Source organism: Theropithecus gelada, chromosome 12 (assembly GCF_003255815.1).
Source record: "Theropithecus gelada isolate Dixy chromosome 12, Tgel_1.0, whole genome shotgun sequence".
NCBI classification, from domain to species: domain Eukaryota; kingdom Metazoa; phylum Chordata; class Mammalia; order Primates; family Cercopithecidae; genus Theropithecus; species Theropithecus gelada.
Window position 1 is genome coordinate 3,592,725 of NC_037680.1, and position 19,397 is coordinate 3,612,121.

The 19,397-nt window shown below is 47.2% G+C and overlaps 1 protein-coding gene across 1 annotated transcript in view; it reads left to right on the forward strand.

Annotated features, from left to right (window-relative positions):
• LOC112636508 (cytochrome P450 27C1) overlaps positions 1–17,833 on the forward strand; it is a 32,668-nt gene extending 14,835 nt beyond the window's left edge. The window contains exons 3-8 of the mRNA XM_025405223.1: positions 1,978–2,187; positions 3,776–3,939; positions 7,844–8,010; positions 9,485–9,563; positions 10,057–10,260; positions 16,872–17,833. Of these exons, the coding sequence (XP_025261008.1) occupies positions 1,978–2,187; positions 3,776–3,939; positions 7,844–8,010; positions 9,485–9,563; positions 10,057–10,260; positions 16,872–16,988 (941 nt within the window). The 3' untranslated portion in view covers positions 16,989–17,833. The remainder of the gene's footprint in view (positions 1–1,977; positions 2,188–3,775; positions 3,940–7,843; positions 8,011–9,484; positions 9,564–10,056; positions 10,261–16,871) is intronic.
• Positions 17,834–19,397: the final 1,564 nt, after the last annotated feature.

Sequence of the window (19,397 nt, forward strand, 5' to 3'; positions counted from 1 at the left end):
GAAGAGTGGATGCTTGCCCCAAACCCGCAGATGTCATCTTGGTACCTAGGTCCCAGGCAGTGTGCTAAGTCTGGGACATACATGCGTATCACCTGCACGGTGCTACGTGAACCTGGTGTGAACCACTGTTGACCAATGAGGAAACTGAGATTTTTTTTTTTTTTTTTTTTTTTTCCTGAGACAGAGTCTTGCTCTGTTGCCTGGGCTGGAGTGCTGTGGCATGGTCTTGGTTCACTGCAACCTCTGCCTTCTGGGTTCAAGCGATTCTCTTGCCTTAGCCTCCTGAGTAGCTGGGATTACAGGCATCTGCCACAACGCCTGGCTAATGTTTTGTATTTTTAGTAGAGACAGTGTTTCACCTTGTTGGCCAGGCTGTTCTCGAACTCCTGACCTTGTGATTCACTCGCCTTGGCCTCCCAAAGTGCTGGGATTACAGGCGTGAGCCACCGTGCCCAGCTGAAACTGAGACTTAAAAAAGAACTTGCCCAATGCCACACCCCCATCCCTCTTTTTAGAGGCAGAAAGTTAGTTTCAAATTCAGGTCTTTTAAACTCAAGAAGCCATGTTCCTAATTACTACACATTTTGTTTGAGCCTATTAAAAAGGAGTAAAGTTGAGAGGGCATCTACTTCAAACTCGTTCTAGCTTTTAGTCATATTGAATGGGTGGTACATTCCTGTTCAAATAGCAATACCAAAAGGGGGTCAGTGAAGGTCTACCTCTTTCCTGAAGGCAGCAAGGTCACTAGTCTCTCATGTATGTGTCAAGAGATGGTTTATGCACATACAGAAAAATGCGTGTGAATATTCTATTTTTAAACAATAAATGGTTGTACACCAAACATACTGTTCTGCACCATGCTTTCTCTTAAGAATGCATCTTGGGGCCAGGCATGGTGGCTCACACCTGTAATCCCAGCACTTTGGGAGGCTGAGGCGGGTGGATCACCTGAGATCAGGAGTTCGAGACCAGCCTGGCCAACATGGTGAAACCCTGTCTCTACTAAAAGTACAAAAATTAACTGGGCCATTGTGTTGGGCACCTGTAATCCCAGGGACTTGGGAGGCTGAGGCAGGAGAATTGCTTGAACCTGAGAGGCAGAGGTTGCTGTGAGCCGAGACCGTCCAATTGTACTCCAGTGTGGGTGACAGGAGTGAAACTCCATCTCAAAAAAAAAAAAGAAAAGCATCTTGGTCTAACATGGTGATTTCTGTGTAAAAAAAAAAAAAAGAATGCATCTTGGAGGACTTTCTATCAGCTTTCTCATCTTTTTTAAAAAAAGCTTACCTCACTTCAAGCTTCACTCAGGTTAGCTTTGCAGAGTTCTGATATTAATTTTCTCTAAAATTAATAATAAAATCAACCCAGAAGTGATTGGTAAACACGGTTCACAGCTCTGCCCAACACGGATTCATCCAGGCCACTTCTACTGTGCCTTTAGCTCTCCGGGCCTGGGCTCCCTGTTTTGGCCAGGAGGAGTCACTTCTCAATTCCTCGAGTTGGGCAGGTGGCTGGAAGGTGATCCCCAGTGGCCATGTGGGGCAGGAAGAGGCCCTGTGGGGTTTGCCACCTCCTTCCTGAGGGGAGGGTGTTAGGGGAGAGCAGTCACATGCTCAGTGATTGTCCCTTCCCTAGGGCTCATCATTTCAGACCCTGCCCCCGGTCTGTCCCAGGATCCTCCTCTGCAGCCTTAGCCAAGCTGCTGAAACTCTGGGAGCCTTCGAGTTTCCTCCGGAGAGAGGGCTTCACCTGTGCCTCCCAGGGCTGTGGGGCTCCTTAGACGAAGCAGCAACAGCACCACCTGTCAGCCCTAAATGCCAGCACCCTGCAGCTCAGGACGCAGAGGCATCCTCAGAGTGACGATGTCTCATTTGGGACATTTGGACCACGTTTGAAAGTTGCATTTATGGCCCAACATTGCCTGTTGGTATGGTAAATAATCTAGAAGAGGGTTTTCAAATTCTCTTTCCTGTCTAGGAGTGGCCACCATCCTTTATGAGAGTCGTTTGGGCTGCCTGGAAAACAGCATACCGCAGCTGACTGTGGAATACATCGAGGCCCTGGAGCTCATGTTTAGCATGTTCAAGACCTCCATGTATGCAGGCGCCATCCCCAGATGGCTTCGCCCCTTCATCCCAAAGCCCTGGCGGGAATTCTGCAGGTCCTGGGATGGACTCTTCAAATTCAGTAAGAGAAGAATTGAGAGCACCTTTTGCAGAAGCAGGTTGACCTGCCGTGTCGTGTGTCTAACTCTCATCCAGACAATGGGTGACCATAGCAGAGGATGCCTAGATGTAGTCATGTGTTGGTTTTTGGACCCATAACTTTTGGATTTGTTTTTGTTTTGTTTTGTTTTGAGATGGAGTCTGGCTCTGTCGCCCATGCTGGAGTGCAGTGGTGTGATCTCGGCTCACTGCAACCTCCGCCTCCTAGATTCAAGCGATTATCATGACTCAGCCTCCCGAGTAGCTGGGATTACAGGCGCCCACCACCGTGCCTGGCTAATTATTTTGTGTTTTTAGTAGAACCGGAGTTTTACCATGTTGGCAAGGCTGGTCTTGAATTCCTGACCTCAGGTGATCACCCACCTTGACCTCCCAAAGTGCTGGGATTACAAGTGAGCCACTGTGCCTGGCCATGGATTTGTTTTTCAAAGAAGTAAAAAGCATGTGGGTTGTGACTACAGGCAACTTGATCAGGTTTTTCATTTTAAAATAATTTTTATTTTAACAGGCATGCTAGCAGGGACATGTACAAATAAATGTCCATGCAAGATGATGTCTTTACTCCAAGTAAATTGGTCAGTGCTTAAACTGTAGAGTTTCAGGCCCATGCACATTTATTTGAACGTTACAATTTTTGTTCCAATCCAAGGTGAGACTACAAAGAGATTTGTTTTCTTATGTGACTAAAAGTTTTACTATAAAAGCATTTCCAAAAAGAAAGAAATTATTTTCAAAATGCTTAGAACAATGTTCTAGAGCAATGCTAACACTGAAGAAAGTGTTTCATGGTGTCTTTTCAAGATCAATATTTAGGCTGGGCACAGTGGCTCATGCCTGTAATCCCAGCAGTTTGGGAGGCTGAGGCAGGAGGATCACCTGAGGTTAGTAATTCAAGACCAGCCTGGACAACATGGCGAAACCGCATCTCTACTAAAAATACAAAAATTAACTGGGCGTGGTGGTGTGTGCCTGTAATCCCAGCTACTCAGGAGGCTGAGGCAGGAGAATTGCTTGAACCTGGGAGGCAGAGGTTGCAGAGAGCCAAGATCATGCCACTGCACTCCAGCCTGGGCCACAGAGCAAGACTCTGTCTTAAGGAAAAAACAACAACAACATTTATTTGAATATATAAGCCCTGAAGTCTGTGCTGCACGGTAACATCCCAGATGATAATGCATGGCCTTTTCCCCTCCATTCATTTTCTCTTCTGAAAATGTGGTAGATAAAAATAAAAGAGTTTGCGTTTTTGTTACTTATATTATATAAATAATATATTTGGCTATTGGATTAGTAAAGCAAACATTTGCAAATATCTTACAGCTTATTTTTAAAAAGAAAGATATGTTTAGCTTGTCTTTTAACTTTTCATTCATTTACATAAGCAAGTGTATGAGTGAAACTCCCAGGTTGACATTAGATAAATTGGGTTTCCTTACCCTCTGTCACCTGCCCCTGGTTTAGTTAAGCTACTGGGAGGACAGAGGGCATTGAGACTGAAAAGATGATTGTCAACCCAAACTCCTTTCAAAAGAAATACTGTTTTCAAACAGGCCAAATTCATGTTGACAACAAGTTGAGGGACATACAGTACCACACGGACCGAGGCCGGAGGGCGAGCGGGGGACTCCTCACATACCTCTTCCTTAGCCAGGCGCTGACGCTACAGGAGATCTACGCCAACGTGACTGAGATGCTGCTGGCCGGCGTCGACACGGTGAGTCTGGGGTCCTGGTTCTCAGCAAGCAACACACGATAACCCCTTCCTCACCATCTCGCAGACGTTGTCTACTTTTTTTGCGGGGGAGGATGGAGTTTTACTGTATCGCCCAGGCTGGAGTGCAATGGCACGGTCTCGGCTCACTGCAAACTCGGTCTCTCAGGTTCAAGTGATTCTCCTGCCTCAGCCTCCAGAGTAACTCGGATTACAGGTGCCTGCCACCATCCCCAGTTAATTTTTTGTATTTTTAGTAGCAATGGGGGTTTCACCATGTTGGCCAGGCTGTCTCGAACGCCTGGCCTCAGGTGATCCACCTGCCTCGGCCTCCCAAAGTGCTGGGATTACAGGCATGAGCCACTGTGACTGGCTGTTGTCTACTTTTAAGGCAGATTTGTTTAGCACACTGTTCATGTTTGTACTAGGCCTGCTGCACTGCTGAGGGGCTCCAGGAGGAGAAAACTCTGCGTGAGTAGTCACGCATCACTTAATGATATAGATTTGTTCTGAGAAATGCGTTGTTGGGTGGTCCTGTCATTGCGTGAACATCTTAGAGTGTATTTACACAAACCTAGATGGTAGCCTACCAGACACCTAGGCTGCATGGTCGAGCCTATTTCTCCTAGGCTACACAAATGTACAGCATGTTACTGTACTGAATACTGTGGGCAGCTGGAACACAGTGGTAAGTATGTGTGTATCCAAACATACTCAAACACTGGCAAGCTACAGTACAAATGTGGGATTATAATCTTATGGGACCACCGTTGTATATTGGGTCCATCATTGACCAAAACATCCCTATACGATGCATGATTATATATTAAATGTAAGGTGCATAATGATTTCTGTGAAAAGCGTAACCAAAATTCCATATCACACACACAAAATTATAATAAATGTTTACAGTTTACAAGTCATTCCTAACATTTTGTCATTGTTTCATAATTTCACGAATGAAGAGGGTACGGACATTAAAAACCTTATTAGTTATCATTTGAAATATTCCAGGCTGTGGAATTTATTTCATAAAGCCAAGAATTCATTTCATTCACCCCTCAATTTGTTATATAAAGCCAACATAACTTCAAAACCAAAACCTGCTAAAGAGAGTGTGAAGAAAGTAAACTTAAGCAGTTTGGTTGATGAGAGAGAGAGAGAGAGAGAGAGAGTGTGTGTGTGTGTGTGTGTGTATCAACAAATTCCCTGTGAATTCAGCCCAGTAGCGTGGCAGATCAATGATACACTGGACCCAGGGAGGGTTCATATCAGAAGGAGAACAGAGCACTGCCCATTAACCTGGGGGCATCCCACAGGCTATCCAATGGGAAAGGAAGAGGCAGACCAGCGGGTATACCGTGTCCTGTGAGTAAGACGCAGCGGCACCGCCCCCTCCCAACTGTGTGCAGTGCACATCTGTCCGTGACTGCATGAACACAGAGCAGGGCGTGGAGGGAACACACTAGGTAGTTAACACGGGTTTCTTGGCTGGATGGGAGTGGCATGGTCCAGGGGGGGATAAGGAGCCAAGTTCCTTTCAAAAACACATGTATAATATGATACAATTAATAGGATATGTGTGAAAATGATCCCCATGTAGGTACAGGTGCAGAGCAGTTGTAAAATTTGCTAAAAGGAAGTCGCAAAACGGGAAGGAGCTAGGCTGATGCTTTCAGTAGGTGGAAGATAATGAAATTTCTGGCTGGAAACTGGGGAAGCTGCGGGCTGGGGTGCTTCTGGTGGTCGGGTGGAAAGTGAGAATTTAGATTGCGTGACGCTTCGCTGTTTCCAGAGCATTCCATGCACACCCTGCCTGTCTCACGGCTTCCTCTAAGGTAGCAGTGGTTGACTTCATTAACAGGTGGCAAAAGTAAACAACCAAGCTCATCATCTGAAAGCTTTTCCTTTGCACGGGTGCTTCCCGGCCTTGAATAAGGCACTCCCTGCACAGACCTCCATCTTAAAGGGACGAAGAAGCCTTAAAGCTTTCTTCTTATTATGATGTCACTTAAGCATGTAAAAGCAAAAAACGAAACAAAACAAAAACACACACACAGCATAAACTCCTTATTCTTTTGTATCGTGTGCAACAATAAAACAAAAAGTATATGAATTCAATGCAAACTAAATGATACAATCAATGAAGATTCTAATTAACTATGTGAATGTGATGGTGTGGATTTGCTCAAATTGAGACACCGCTTGAAAGGTGAAGAAATGAATGAATGGCCTGGTCGCTGAGCTTGTGCCTCCTGCCCCCTGGTGGTAACTAAGAACATCACAATGAGGTGGCATTCAGAAGGAAGCTGTTCCTTTTAGCATCCTACAATAGAAGCCAGGGGACAAATTCTTACAACTTCATACTGATTTTTAAAAATTAGTATGATTTTATTGCAACATAATTTATGCGCAGTCAACTCCATTTCAACTGCCTAGTGCGATACAGATTGTTGACAGATGGAATCATTTATGAAACCACTGCCACATTTTTCTAAACATTGATGAAAATGGAGTCATATGGTATGCTGTCTTTTGCATCTGGCTTCCTGCACTCAGAAGAATGACTCGGATTCATCCATGTGGTGGCATATAACAGTAACTGATTCTTTTTTATTACCGAGTAGTATTCCATTGTATGGATATACCACATTTTTTTCCGTAAAAATGTGATTTTAATAGAAATTTTCTATTCTCTTGATAGGAAGCATCTAAGTAATCTTTTATAATTTATAAGAGCTTGCACATTCTATTATATATACAAGTGGCCTGCCCTCCAAAACACGTGATATCTTCTACAAGAAAATGATATCAATATTGCCTGCCTAAATTAGGTTTTGTTTTGTTTTGTTTTGTTTTGTTTTGGTGAAAGAGAAAGGCCTTCATACTGTGGCATTTCCTTGTTTACAAGAGAGTGAAATGTAGCCCCATAGATGATACTATTGATTTTAGTGAAAATCTTGGGACCTACGAGAATAAAACAATGATTTTCAGTAAGTAGAAAGGTTTGAGGAGAGGTATAAAAAATGACATGGCTGGCCAGGCGCCATGGCTCACGCCTGTAGTCCCAGCACTTTGAGAGGCTGAGGCGGGCAGATCACAAGGTCAGGAGTCTGAGACCAGCCTGACCAACACGGTGAAACCGCATCTCTACTAAAAAATACAAAATTAGCTGGGTGGGCGTGGTGGCGGGCACCTGTAGTCCCAGCTACTCAGGAGGCTGAGGCAAGAGAATGGTGGGAACCCGGGAGGCGGAGCTTGCAGTGAGCCCAGATCGCACCACTGCACTCCAACCTGAGCAACAGAGCGAGACTCTGAAAAAAAAAAAAAAAAAAAAAAGACACACTGCTTTGTATAGACAAGCTATTGACTTGCTCTGTGTGGACCTTCCTTGATGAAGGCAGGACACGATGGCTAACTAGTGATCCCCTGTGCACTCCAATATCTAGATTAGGGCAGCCAGAGTGGGCTGGGCCCAGCTTCCTGGGCCTGGGGATGCCGGGGGGCAGCCTGAGGCCCTTTCTGCCACACAGCGAGTAAGCCCTGCAAAGAAGGTCACACAGAGTCCCAGCAGATCCTCCAGGCTCCACAGTGTCCCTGACATACTGCTCTTCAGTGATTAAAAAAGCTCCAGGATCATGTTTCCTGTGGCTTTTCATGACAGCAGCACACGAATCATAGAGTCCATGTCACTTGCCAAATACGTTCAGTTATTATTATTATTATTTTTGCCATGAATTAAGGAAACAGTCTTTCGTTTCAGTAAGACATTAAGTGCTATATGGAATTGGATGAGTTTGACTTTGCAGCTGTGTGTATTCCCAGGGGACTTCATACCTGCCACCGCATCTGTTTCAGTCCTGGTGTTACTCACTGCCTGCCTGTGTCTGCCGCTTTCTCTCCTTAGACGTCCTTCACCTTGTCCTGGACAGTGTACCTCCTGGCAAGGCACCCAGAGGTGCAGCAGATGGTGTACCGGGAGATCGTCAAGAATTTAGGGGAAAGGCATGTTCCAACTGCAGCTGATGTCCCCAAGGTCCCGCTGGTCAGAGCTCTCCTTAAGGAAACCCTGAGGTAAAAGGCTCGCCAGAATCTATCAACAAACTGTGTCCCTTACGTCCCTGGTTCTCTATCATAACAAGTTCTCCAGCTGCCTTCCATGACTGACTTGTTTAGGATGAGGACGTTCATGACTGTTATTTTCCCTCTGCTCTTGTCAGAATAGCAGAAAGACCATTCTGTTTTATGGGTCGACATAATCCTTGTTCTCTGTAAATATCTTTGGGCTGGGCACAGTGGCTCACACCTGTAATCCCAGCACTTTGGGAGGCCAAGGCAGATCACCTGAGGTCGGGAGTTCAAGAGCAGCCTGGCCAACATGGTGAAACTGCGTCTCTACTAAAAATACAAAAATTAGCCGGGTGTGGGGATGGGTGCCTGTAGTCTTAGCTACTTGGGAGGCTGGGGCAAGAGAATCACTTGAAGCCAGGTGATAGAGCCGAGATTGCACCACTGCACTCCAGCCTGGGCAACAGAGTGAGACTGTCTCAAAAAAAAAAAAAAAAGATTTTTGGAGCAGTCATTGAATATTGTCCCTGCTTTAGCCAATTGGCTTATCGGGGGTTTCCCAACATATGCCTGGGTCAACGGCCTTTGACTTTGTTCCTCTGAAGATAACACTAAACAAGATCGATATGTCAGGAAAACAGTTTGGGCGTTCTGCTGATTTCCAGACCTGGGTACAAACCTCATGGTTCTTGTGTGAATGTCCTCATCTGGGTTGAGAAGCCACCCACTGAGGCTCATTTGCTCCCAGACAGGGCTTTCCTGACAAAGGGGAAAGCCGGAGGGATGTGGGCTGTCCTGGGTTGAGGGGATGGTTTGGGTAGGAGGTGGGATTAGGGACAGATGACATCCCTTCCCCAAAACACGGCATCCTCTGTGAGGAAGTGCTGTGACAAAGAGCAAAGCTTGTTTTCTGCAGTATGTACTAAAGAATTCTTTCAAAGCTGACTTGATAATGACCCTCAACCTATAGAGCATGCTGTTCAATCTCAAAATTAAAAAAAAAAAAAAAAAAAAACAAAACAGGAGCTGGCTGTGGGGTTTTGGGTATTTATCAATTAAAGTTTTATTCAGTGTTTTCTGAGATAACCTGATGGCTGAAATGCCGTTTCTCCAAATGCATTTCATGGGGCCTTAAGTCCTATGAACTATTCCTTGATAAAGTGGTCCCGTGGTCACATAAAATATTAGAAACCTGGAATTTTCCCTTCTGGGAACACAATGGCATGTGAAAGACTTGGCTTTGTGTTTTGCAAACGTTTTGCTTTGGGAATCTTTTCCACATTCCTCAGAATACTTGCTGGCAAAGCAAGACAGCAAAGAAGCCGCAAAGGTCCTTGCAAAATGTTTCAGTTGAAAAAGTATCATGTGTTACTTTTTGAGAATTTTTAATGGAAATGGGAATATATCCGAGGTTCTGAATGTTCAATAAAATATTGTGAAAGTCACCACATCGTTCCTGTCCCCGCTGGCTCTTCTGCAGGCTGTTTCCAGTGCTGCCAGGGAACGGCCGGGTCACCCAGGAAGACCTGGTTATTGGCGGGTATCTGATTCCGAAAGGCGTGAGTTTGGGGACTTACGGGTTGGCCAGGCCTTGCGGGTTGGGGTTGAATTGGAATCTGCTTCTACCTTCAGAGAGTCTTTGTCCCTAAGCAGAGATCAATAGGTTTCCTTTTCTTTTGCATGTATTTTAAGATGAAGATGGGGTGTTGGGAGAAAGGAAGGGAATGATGTGATCTCAAAGTTCTGGAAACTTACTGCTCACCAGCAAGGCCGCCCATGCTCCTTGGCCTGCTCCCCGGGCCGTGTGGAAGTAGCCAGTCACTGCGGAGAGTCTCTGCAGGGCTTGATGTTCCTGTCAGTGGTTGCAGTGACATTTGGTGTGCACTGTGGAGAGGGAAGGGAGGGAGCTGCTGCCATCCTGGGTGTGAGTGGACCCAGGCGGCCCCTGGGAGGGAGCATCCCGGGAGACTGTCCTGCTAGGGCTCTGGGCCCTGCCCTGCTCTCGTGTGATTCTGCTCCTTATCCTTTCTGTGTCATCCCTGATTTCCTCAGACCCAGCTGGCCCTTTGCCACTATGCCACATCGTACCAGGATGAGAACTTCCCTCGGGCCAAGGAGTTCCGGCCTGAGCGCTGGCTGCGGAAAGGAGACTTAGACAGAGTTGACAATTTTGGATCCATCCCCTTTGGTCATGGGGTTCGCAGCTGCATAGGGCGGAGGATTGCAGAACTGGAGATTCACCTCGTCGTGATCCAGGTAGGGCGTGGAGGCCAAACGTTGGCCTTTGGGTTCGGCCTCTTTCTACTGGGCTCAACTGGATAAAGACTTCCAGGTTAAAAAGAAAACACGATTTTGGAAACTTAAGAGCAAGAGCTGTCAGGCATTGTGGCTCACGCCTGTGGTCCCAGCTACTCAGGAGGCTGAGGCGGGAGGCTCACTTGAACCTAGGAGTTCAAGGCTGCAGTGAGCCTTGATCACACCACAACACTCCAGCCTGGGTGACAGAGTGAGACCCTATCCAAAAACAAGAGCTCTGCATGAAATCCCTTGAAAATGACTCCCCATCTCCTGTGTCCACCCCGCCCCCCAACCATGGCAGCCACTTCAACCCCATGGCCTCCTGCCTTGCTTCACTCCTTCCTTGGAATCGTGTGGGTGGACGACAGGCCACAGCCTGAAGATTTGGATGGGGTGTGTGTCACTGGGGGTGTCGGGGGCCCAGAGCCCAGCTCTCCTGCCATCACACAGCAGGTTGGGAGAGAGGGGAGTGGGGGTCAAATGAGTGGTCTTCAAATGCTAGGGAGTATAAAGCCAGCAGGGAGGGCCTTACAAGGCAGACTCCTAGCCCCACCTGCAGAGTCGTGGGTTTGGTGGGTTAGGGGTGGGGCATCCACTGCTGCCGCCGATGACGATGGTGTGGTGCATGGCTACAATCTGAGAAACGCTGGAGGTCTATGCGAGGCCCTATGGGGTTTGGGGACCCCACCTCCACCTCTAGTGGCCGGGTCTGCAGTTAGGAGCTGGCGTCTCAGGCACCCTCGGCAGCAGGCCCCCCGGGAAAGGCACAGTGGCCCTCTCGCTGGTCTCCTTTGTTTAACCGAGCCAACCATTTACACGGAGCACTGGTTCTCGAGCTTCTTAGGTTGTGAAACATCAGAAGCCCTGGGTGTCATTAGAGAACACCTCACACGTGAAGATACGTAATTCTGGGTTTTCACCGCATCTGGGTTCAGGCTGTAGCGGGAACTAAGTAACACCTGAAGGAAATTTTATAAAAGAAAAGTCAATGGCGGAGAAAATTCCACCCGTTAGCCTCTGCTGCAAGTTGGAGAAGACTGTTTCAGCGACGGGAAACCCTGGCCCGAGGTTTGGGAGCTCCATCGTTGCCTGAGCATTGGGAGAACGTGGGGAGTGCCTGGTGACCTCACCTCCCCATTTTACTGATGAGGAAACCGAGGTTTAGAGAGCAACAGCCACTTGCCAAGTCCCACAGTGGCAGGTGCAGGGTGGGATCCAGGTGTCTCTACTTTTTCCCAACAAGTCATACAGGTGCCTCCTCCCGGCTCACTGGGAGCCCAGAGTTGGGCAGAAGGGACAGTAAGGGACCAGGGAAGCCTGGTTGACTGGGAGGAGGGGGAGAGGGATTTTGGATGATCAGGCTTAGGGTGGGCACCGGAGCTGGAGAAGGTAAGGGTCTACTGCCCAGAGAGGAGGCACAGAACGAGGTGTGGGGAGAACCCCAACTGGCTCAGAGCTGGTTCTGGAGGCACAGGTGGCCCACAAGGCTCTGCTGGGGTGGGGCTGGGGGGACCAAGTGGCCATCCCACCTTGGTGTGGATGTGGCCGCTGCCCCTGTCCCTGGAAGCATGTGAGCAGCAGCTCGGTGTATAGGGGAGCTCAGGGCAAACCGGCTTCACCCTCAGTTCTGCCACTTGCTGGCTCCGGGACCTTGGCAGGTTTCTCAGCCACCTGAACTGAGCCTGTCGCATCATTTACAAAAGGGGCCAAACCCCTGCCTGATAGGTGTGTGAGGAGGAAAAACAGTCCACGCACAGAGTCTGTGCCCAAGAAGTGGAAGCTATTCTCATCCTCTGAGCCCCGCGCTAAGTCTGCTGTGGGGAGTGTTTTCAGGAAGGTCTCAGCTCCCTAAAATGCTGCTGTGCCTCCTGCAGCCACTGCGCCCTCCAAAAGGGCATCGGTGAGTTGGGAGGGAAGGCTTGTTACCTCCAAGCTCTGGCTGCCTGAAGAACCGGGGTAGACACCTGAGCAAGAGGCCAGCGGTGAAATGGTGTTTGGAGCTCGTGATGGGGTCTTGTTTGCTGCTGTTAACATATGGATATACCTGCTAAAGCTTTTGCTTAAAAAGCCCTCATTTCTACCTGGGCAAGTGTAGAAAGGGAGCATCATGGGTTTTTTGTTTGTTTGTTTGTTTGTTTGAGTATTGCTCTGTCATCAGGCTGGATAGCAGTGGCGCAATCAGCTCACCGCAACCTCCACCTCCTGGGTTCATGCAATTCTCCTGCCTCAGCCTCTGGAGTAGCTGAGATTATAGGTGCCCATCACCATGCCCAGCTAATTTTTGTATTTTTAATAGAGATGGGGATTCACCATATTGGCCAGGCTGGTCTCAAACTCCATGATTTTTTTTTTTTTTTTGACGGTGTCTCGCCCTGTCGCCCAGGCTGGAGTGCAATAGCGCAATCTTGGGTCACTGCAACTCTGCCTCCTGGGTTCAAACGATTCTCCTGCCTCAGCCTCTGGAGTAGCTGGGGTTACAGGTGCCTGCCACCATGCCCAGCTAATTTTTGTATTTTTAGTAGAGATGGGGATTCACCATGTTGGCCAGGCTGGTCTCAAACTCCTGACCTCAAGTGATCCACCGTCTCAGCCTCCCAAGGTGCTGGGATTACAGGTGTTAGCCACTGCGCCTGGCCCATGATTTTTTTTTTTTTTTTTTTTGACAGAGTCTCGCCCTGTCGCCCAGGCTGGAGTGCAGTAGCGCAATCTTGGGTCACTGCAACTCTGCTTCTTGGGTTCAAGTGATTCTCCTGCCTCAGCCTCTGGAGTAGCTAGGGTTACAGGCGCCTGCCACCATGCCCAGCTAATTTTTTATATCTTTAGTAGAGACGGAGTTTTACCATGTTGGCCAGGCTGGTCTCGAACTCCTGACCTCAAGTGATCCACCGCCTCAGCCTCCCAAAGTGCTGGGATTACAGGTGTGAGCCAGCATGCCTGGTCCATGATTTTTAATTGTTAAGAAAAAAGCCAGGCACAATGGCTCACGCCTGTAATCCCAGCAGTTTGGGAGGCCGAGGCGGGCGGATCATGAGGTCAGGAGTTCGAGACCAGCCTGAACAATAAGGTGAAATCCCATCTCTACTAAAAATACAAACATTAGCCGGGCCCGGTGGCGGGTGCCTGTAATCACAGCTATTTGGGAGGCTGAGGCAGGAGAATTGCTTGAACCCAGGAGGCGGAGGTTGCAGTGAGCCAAGATCGCGCCACTGCACTCCAGCCTGGGCGACAGAGTGAGACTGTCTCAAAAATAAAAAAGAGGCCGGGCGCGGTGGCTCAAGCCTGTAATCCCAGCACTTTGGGAGGCCGAGATGGGCGGATCACGAGGTCAGGAGATCGAGACCATGGCTAGCACGGTGAAACCCCGTCTCTACTAAAAAATACAAAAAACTAGCCGGGCGAGGTGGTGGGCGCCTGTAGTCCCAGCTACTCGGGAGGCTGAGACAGGAGAATGGCGTAAACCTGGGAGGCGGAGCTTGCAGTGAGCTGAGATCCGGCCACTGCACTCCAGCCTGGGTGACAGAGCAAGACTCCGTCTCAAAAAAAAAAAAAAAACCAAAAAAACAACAACAACAACAAAAAAAAAATAAAAAAGAAAAAGAAAAAGGATAAAAAAAGAGAAGGCACAAATAGTACCAGGAATGAGCAGGGAGGCACAACCGTATAGGCAGGAGATGATTTTTTTTTTAATTAAGAAAATACCTCTAACAGTTTTTTGCCAATGAATTTGAAGACTTAGATAAAGCATACTATTTGCTAGAAAAAATATAAGTCATCCAAATGGACTCAAATGAAAGAGAACAGACCTAAGATATCCAATCAGTGAGAACAGATCAAAGAAATGAGTCAGTGGTAAAAAGATTTACCCCTAAAATGTCCTGAATCTAGACAGGATTATTGACAAGTTTTATCAGAACTTCAGGGAACAGGTAATCATCGTCTTATATAAGTAGAGAATAGAAAAAGGAAGTCTCGTTTTGTGAGACTTGCATAACCTTGACATTCAAACCTGGAAAGGATGATATGGAAGATAAAAAATAAAGGCCAGCCTGACTGATTAATCATTGAAGATGAAAAATATGCAACATGAACAGTTGGCAGGCTGAATGTATAAAATAGAAAGGCATCTTCACCCATCAGGTGTATTCAGGAATGCAAGGATGGTCTGCCTAGAGAAAATCTGTCGGTAGAATTCACCACAATAAGGAGGAGAAAAATTACATGAGCGTCCCAAAAGATAATGGATAAAACTCAACCCCAGTTAATGAAGAAAGTCTCTTAGCACAGGAACAACAGTGGGGCCTTTCTTTTCTTTTCTTTTCTTTTTTTAAAAATTTTTCTTTAAGTTCTGGGATACATGTGCAGGACGTGCAGGTTTGTTACATAGGTATGCATGTGCCATGGTGGTTTGCTGCACCCATCAACCTGTCCTCTAGGTTTTAAGCCCCCGATGCATTAGGTATTTGTGCTAATGCTCTCCCTCTTCTTCCCTCCACCCCCCGACAGGCCCCGGTGTGTGATGTTCCCCTCTCTGTGTCCATGTGTTCTCATTGTTCAATTCCCAACAGGGGGGCCTTTCTTAACCAAATAAATGGCGTCCGCCTCAACAGTACAGGGAACATGCCTGAAGGCTACTGGGAAGGAAAGAGACAGCTTTCATGGTGTGATATTCATATGTTCCCTTAAAATGAGGAGAAAGATACTTGATGGAACAGGAGCATGTTTGGAAGATCCACCCCAACTCCCTGGGAGCTGGAAACTGGACGTGGTGGGGGCGGGTCAGGGGGAGCAGTGTTTTTTGTCTTTTGTCTCCTGCATAGTTTTAATTTTTTCAACAAACAAACCACTCAGAAAAGAAAAAATACTGTGTGGCACGTTGGCCTTGATGTTAGGAGACCCACATGTGAGTCTTCCCTCTACCACATGGGAATGAGCAGGCGTTTCTGAGAGGTCAGCGTGAGGGGTCAGAGGTTGGGTGTTTAGGCTGATTCACCCAGATGCCAGCACGTGATGGAGCTGCCTGAAGACATGCTGTTCAGCTCATTTCTTTAATAGTGATGAAGGCGTGAGTTACACCTGCGTCCCCATTGCAAGCCTTGACCCTTGAGCCCTGGTGCCCTGCCTGACTCTTAATTATCTTAAAAGAGATATCTTAAAGAGATTATCTTAAAGAGATGGTCGCTTTAGGGCGATGGATACTTTGGTATTCTTTCAAACTCACCGTGCAGGTACATTCCAGTTATACCCTGGGAGGCAGGTCTGCATCTGCTTTTGAACTATAGAAATGAGAAATGGAATCAAAGGTACGAACCAAGATCAACAATCTCATCATTCATTCCTTTTTCATCACTATTCACTATTACCAGCACAACTGATTGTAAATTAGGCTCTGCGGAGAGCTCTACGTCCCCTTCTAATAGTGTTAGAGGCCGGGCGTGGTGGCTCACACCTATAATCCCAGCCCTTGGGGAGGCGGAGGTGGGAAGATCCTTGGAGGTTAGGAGTTCGGGAGCAGCCTGGGCAACAAAACGAGTCTCTGTTTCTACAAAAAAGTAAAAAAATTAGCCAGATGTGATGCATGCCTGTAGTCCCAGCTACTGAGGAGGCTGAGGTGGGAGGATCACTTGAGCCCAGGAGGTTGAGGCTGCAGAGAGCCATGATCATACCATGGTACTCCAGCCTGGAGCCCTAGCCCATCCTGGCTGCAGCTTCTTTGCCTGGGAGACAAAACTGGAAAGAGAGGAAGGGCAGGGTGGGGACTGCCTGGGTCTTAAGTAGGAGTAGGAGACTATGGTGTCACCAGCTCATCTGCCCCCTGCCCTGTCCAAATGGGCTGAAAGCAAGGCCCCCTCCCCCCAGGAGCCTGTCCGTGGACAGAAGTCTTTAGAGCAGGTTACCTGTATTCCTAAGCCCAGGGCTGACTTTGAACATCAAGCCCTGGCCGGCCGGTGGGGGAGATAATCGCTTTAGGGTGATGGATACTTTGGTGTTCTTTCAAACTCACCATGTAGGTACGTTCCAGTTTTATCCTGGGAGGCAGGGCTGGTTCTGCTTTTGAACTGTAGAAATGAGAAATTGAATCAAAGGTACGAACCAAGAATATTTAAATTCAGGATGTTAGCACGATGAAGTCTTTTGGAGGATTCAGCTCTCTCCGCCTCTGTTTCTGGCCGGGTCTGAAGTGGCTGCAGATTCAGAACCAGCAGGAAACCCGGAATTTCTCTTTGTTCTGCATTTCCCCCTGCTCCTTTGACGCCTTCTTCATCTAGACCTGCAGTGGAAGCAACAGAGTTAGAATTTGAAATGGCAAATGAAACTTAAGTCATCTGAGCATCTGCCTGTATCTCTGTCCCACGGCTGCACAGCTGCTCAGTGGACATGAATTCTGTTTCCAAACAGCGGGCTTCCCGCTCACCCAGAGGTTCTGTAGCCTCCAAAAGCTGGATGTGGGTGCTCCTTGCCTGGGCTTCCTGCAGCCCGGTGCCGCCACAGGAAGAGTAAAAGCATTCAGGGAGCACTGAGAATTTTCTGCTGTTCCAATTCTGACCCCTTCTCTCTCTTTCTCTTCTTAGTTGCTTCAACATTTTGAGATCAAAACATCTTCTCAGACTAAAGCTGTTCACGCAAAAACCCACGGGCTCCTGACGCCAGGGGGGCCCATCCATGTACGATTCGTTAACCGAAAGTAAGCCTGGATTTTAAACCTGGGCTGGCGTAGCAGACCAGCTCCCTGACACACAGTGGCTGTCTGTGTGTGGCTGATCACCGTGGAGAAGGAAAGCGAAGTCGCTGGAAGCCGTCTTGTTATAGACTGGCTTCCCAGGTCCTGGGACACTTGTAAATCTTTATGCAAAGTAATGTAAAAAGGTTCCTATTTTACTGGTGCACGCCAGAAGTTGCCCTTTCTCTGGGGGAAACAGCTGTTTAAAAACCAGTGGCACTGAATTTTTATGCTTCATACATTGTGCTAGACTTAATATTTAATGACTGGCAGTATCCTATGCATTTACTTGTATAGGGAAATGGTGGTTTACTTACATATTCAGTTCTTCAATATATGTTCTCTAATACTGGCATCTGGGCTCGAATTGCCATCAACAGTAAGTTGAAGGCAATTTCAACTTACTGTTTCTGATTTGAAGAGGGAACATTACCTCTGTAATACCGTAATTTTGGGAAGAAAGCACCAGAGGCAACATTTTATCCTGAGCACCAGATTTAGATCCTGTTAAAGGGCTCAAACTTAAAAGGGCTGGCTGGGTGCGGTGGCTCATGCCTGTAATCCCAGCACAAGGTGGGAGGATTGTGTGAGCCAGAAGTTCGAGACCAGCCTGGGCAACATGGTGAAACCCTGTCTCTACCAAAAACACAAAAATTAGCCAGGTGTGGTGGTGCACACCTATGGTCCTAGTTACTCGGGAGACTGAGGCAGGAGGATCGTTTGAGCTCAGGCGGTTGAGTCTGCAGTGAGCTATCTATGATGGCACCACTGCACTTCAGCCCGGGCAACAGAGTGAGACCCTCTCTCAAAAATAAAATAATAAAATAAAATGACTGTATTCTTACTTTTCTCTCCGCGAGTGCTTAATTTTCCAGTCATAATGCCTGATGAAGTTGACTATTAGTTTTTATTTGGAAGAAATAAAAAAGAAAGCTCCTGGTGAAATCAAGAATAATCAGATTTTCTAACCAAATCGAAATACGGAGTAGAGCAGACGTATAAGAACTGGAAATACGACTACGTAAAATTTTGTTGTGTAAGTTGTGAGAGGTAATACAACAGGCAGCATGGAAAACAATGTAACTTTAGAACGTTTTTATTTCAAGGAAAAATAAATACACAAATAGAGACGCTACAGATACGACAATAGTTTTATCTTGACGCTGTTGTTTTAAATATCCACACGAGAACCCTGACCCAGCTGTGTGCCTGTGCCAGGCTCTCAGGGAAGCCGTGGCTCCAGGAGTGCTGGGTCCTGCTGAGTTCTGTTGCCTTTCCTGCTGCTCAGTGGTTGCTAAGAGGAAACACCGTAATTTCCTGATGCTCTTGCCTTGTCATCATGCCTGAAACAGCTCATTCCCAATTCCGTAATTCCTTTTACATAATCCTTCTCCAAAAATGACTTTCCTACTAATATAGGCCATGTAGGGTTTTTTTTTTCCATTTAGTAAGTCATTCCAAAATAACCCTTAAGTAAATAGACATAATATCCATTTCACATACCATTTTTGTTAAAGTATCTAATAAAGTTGAACTCTGCATGATAGCAGAATCACTCTAGTATGGATACTGTAAGTGTACAGGTAAATGTGAAATTAGGTCATATTAACTGGCCAAGATACTGTAAGTGTACAGGTAAATGTGAAATTAGGTCATATTAACTGGCCAAGTGTTGGATCGATTACTTTGAGGTAGCAGTATACGTATATTAAGTTTTATAAACTAGACGAAATTGCATTCTGTTTGAGACTGAAATTTGAAATATTGAGAATAAGCGATTTGAAGTGACCTCTTATTCCCCGGATATATATACAGTGTGACCCTCTAGTGAAGTGTCTCTGCCTGGGGATCAGCACAGGGTGAATAGCAAAGTGTGGGCTGGGGGTAGCACCTGCGCCTGGGGATCAGCACAGGGTGAATAGCAAAGTGTGGGCTGGGGGTAGCACCTGTGCCTGCTGCTCAGTCTCACTGAACAGGAAGGGAAGCAGCCAGAGCCAGACACGGGGGCCTTCTGGTGTGATGTAGCAGGAAGTGCAGGGTGCCACCCAGGAAGCATCTGTGCCAAGGAAATGGAGATTTAGCTGGACAAGTTTCTAGGTTCACTACTGGTTTATAGGAGACATGTGGTATACAAGGAGATGTCAAAACTCCATAGGGGGCTGGGCATGGTGGCTCACACCTGTAATTCCAGCCCTTTGGAGAGGTTGAGGTGGGAGGATTGCTTGAGGCCAGGAGTTTGAGACAAGCTTGGGCAACATAGTGAGATCTTGTCTACTAAAAATCAAAAAACTTAGCTGCGTGTGGTGGTGCATGCCTGTAGTCCTAGCTATTTGGGAGGCTGAGGCTGGAGGATTGCTTAAGTCTGGGAGGTTGAGCC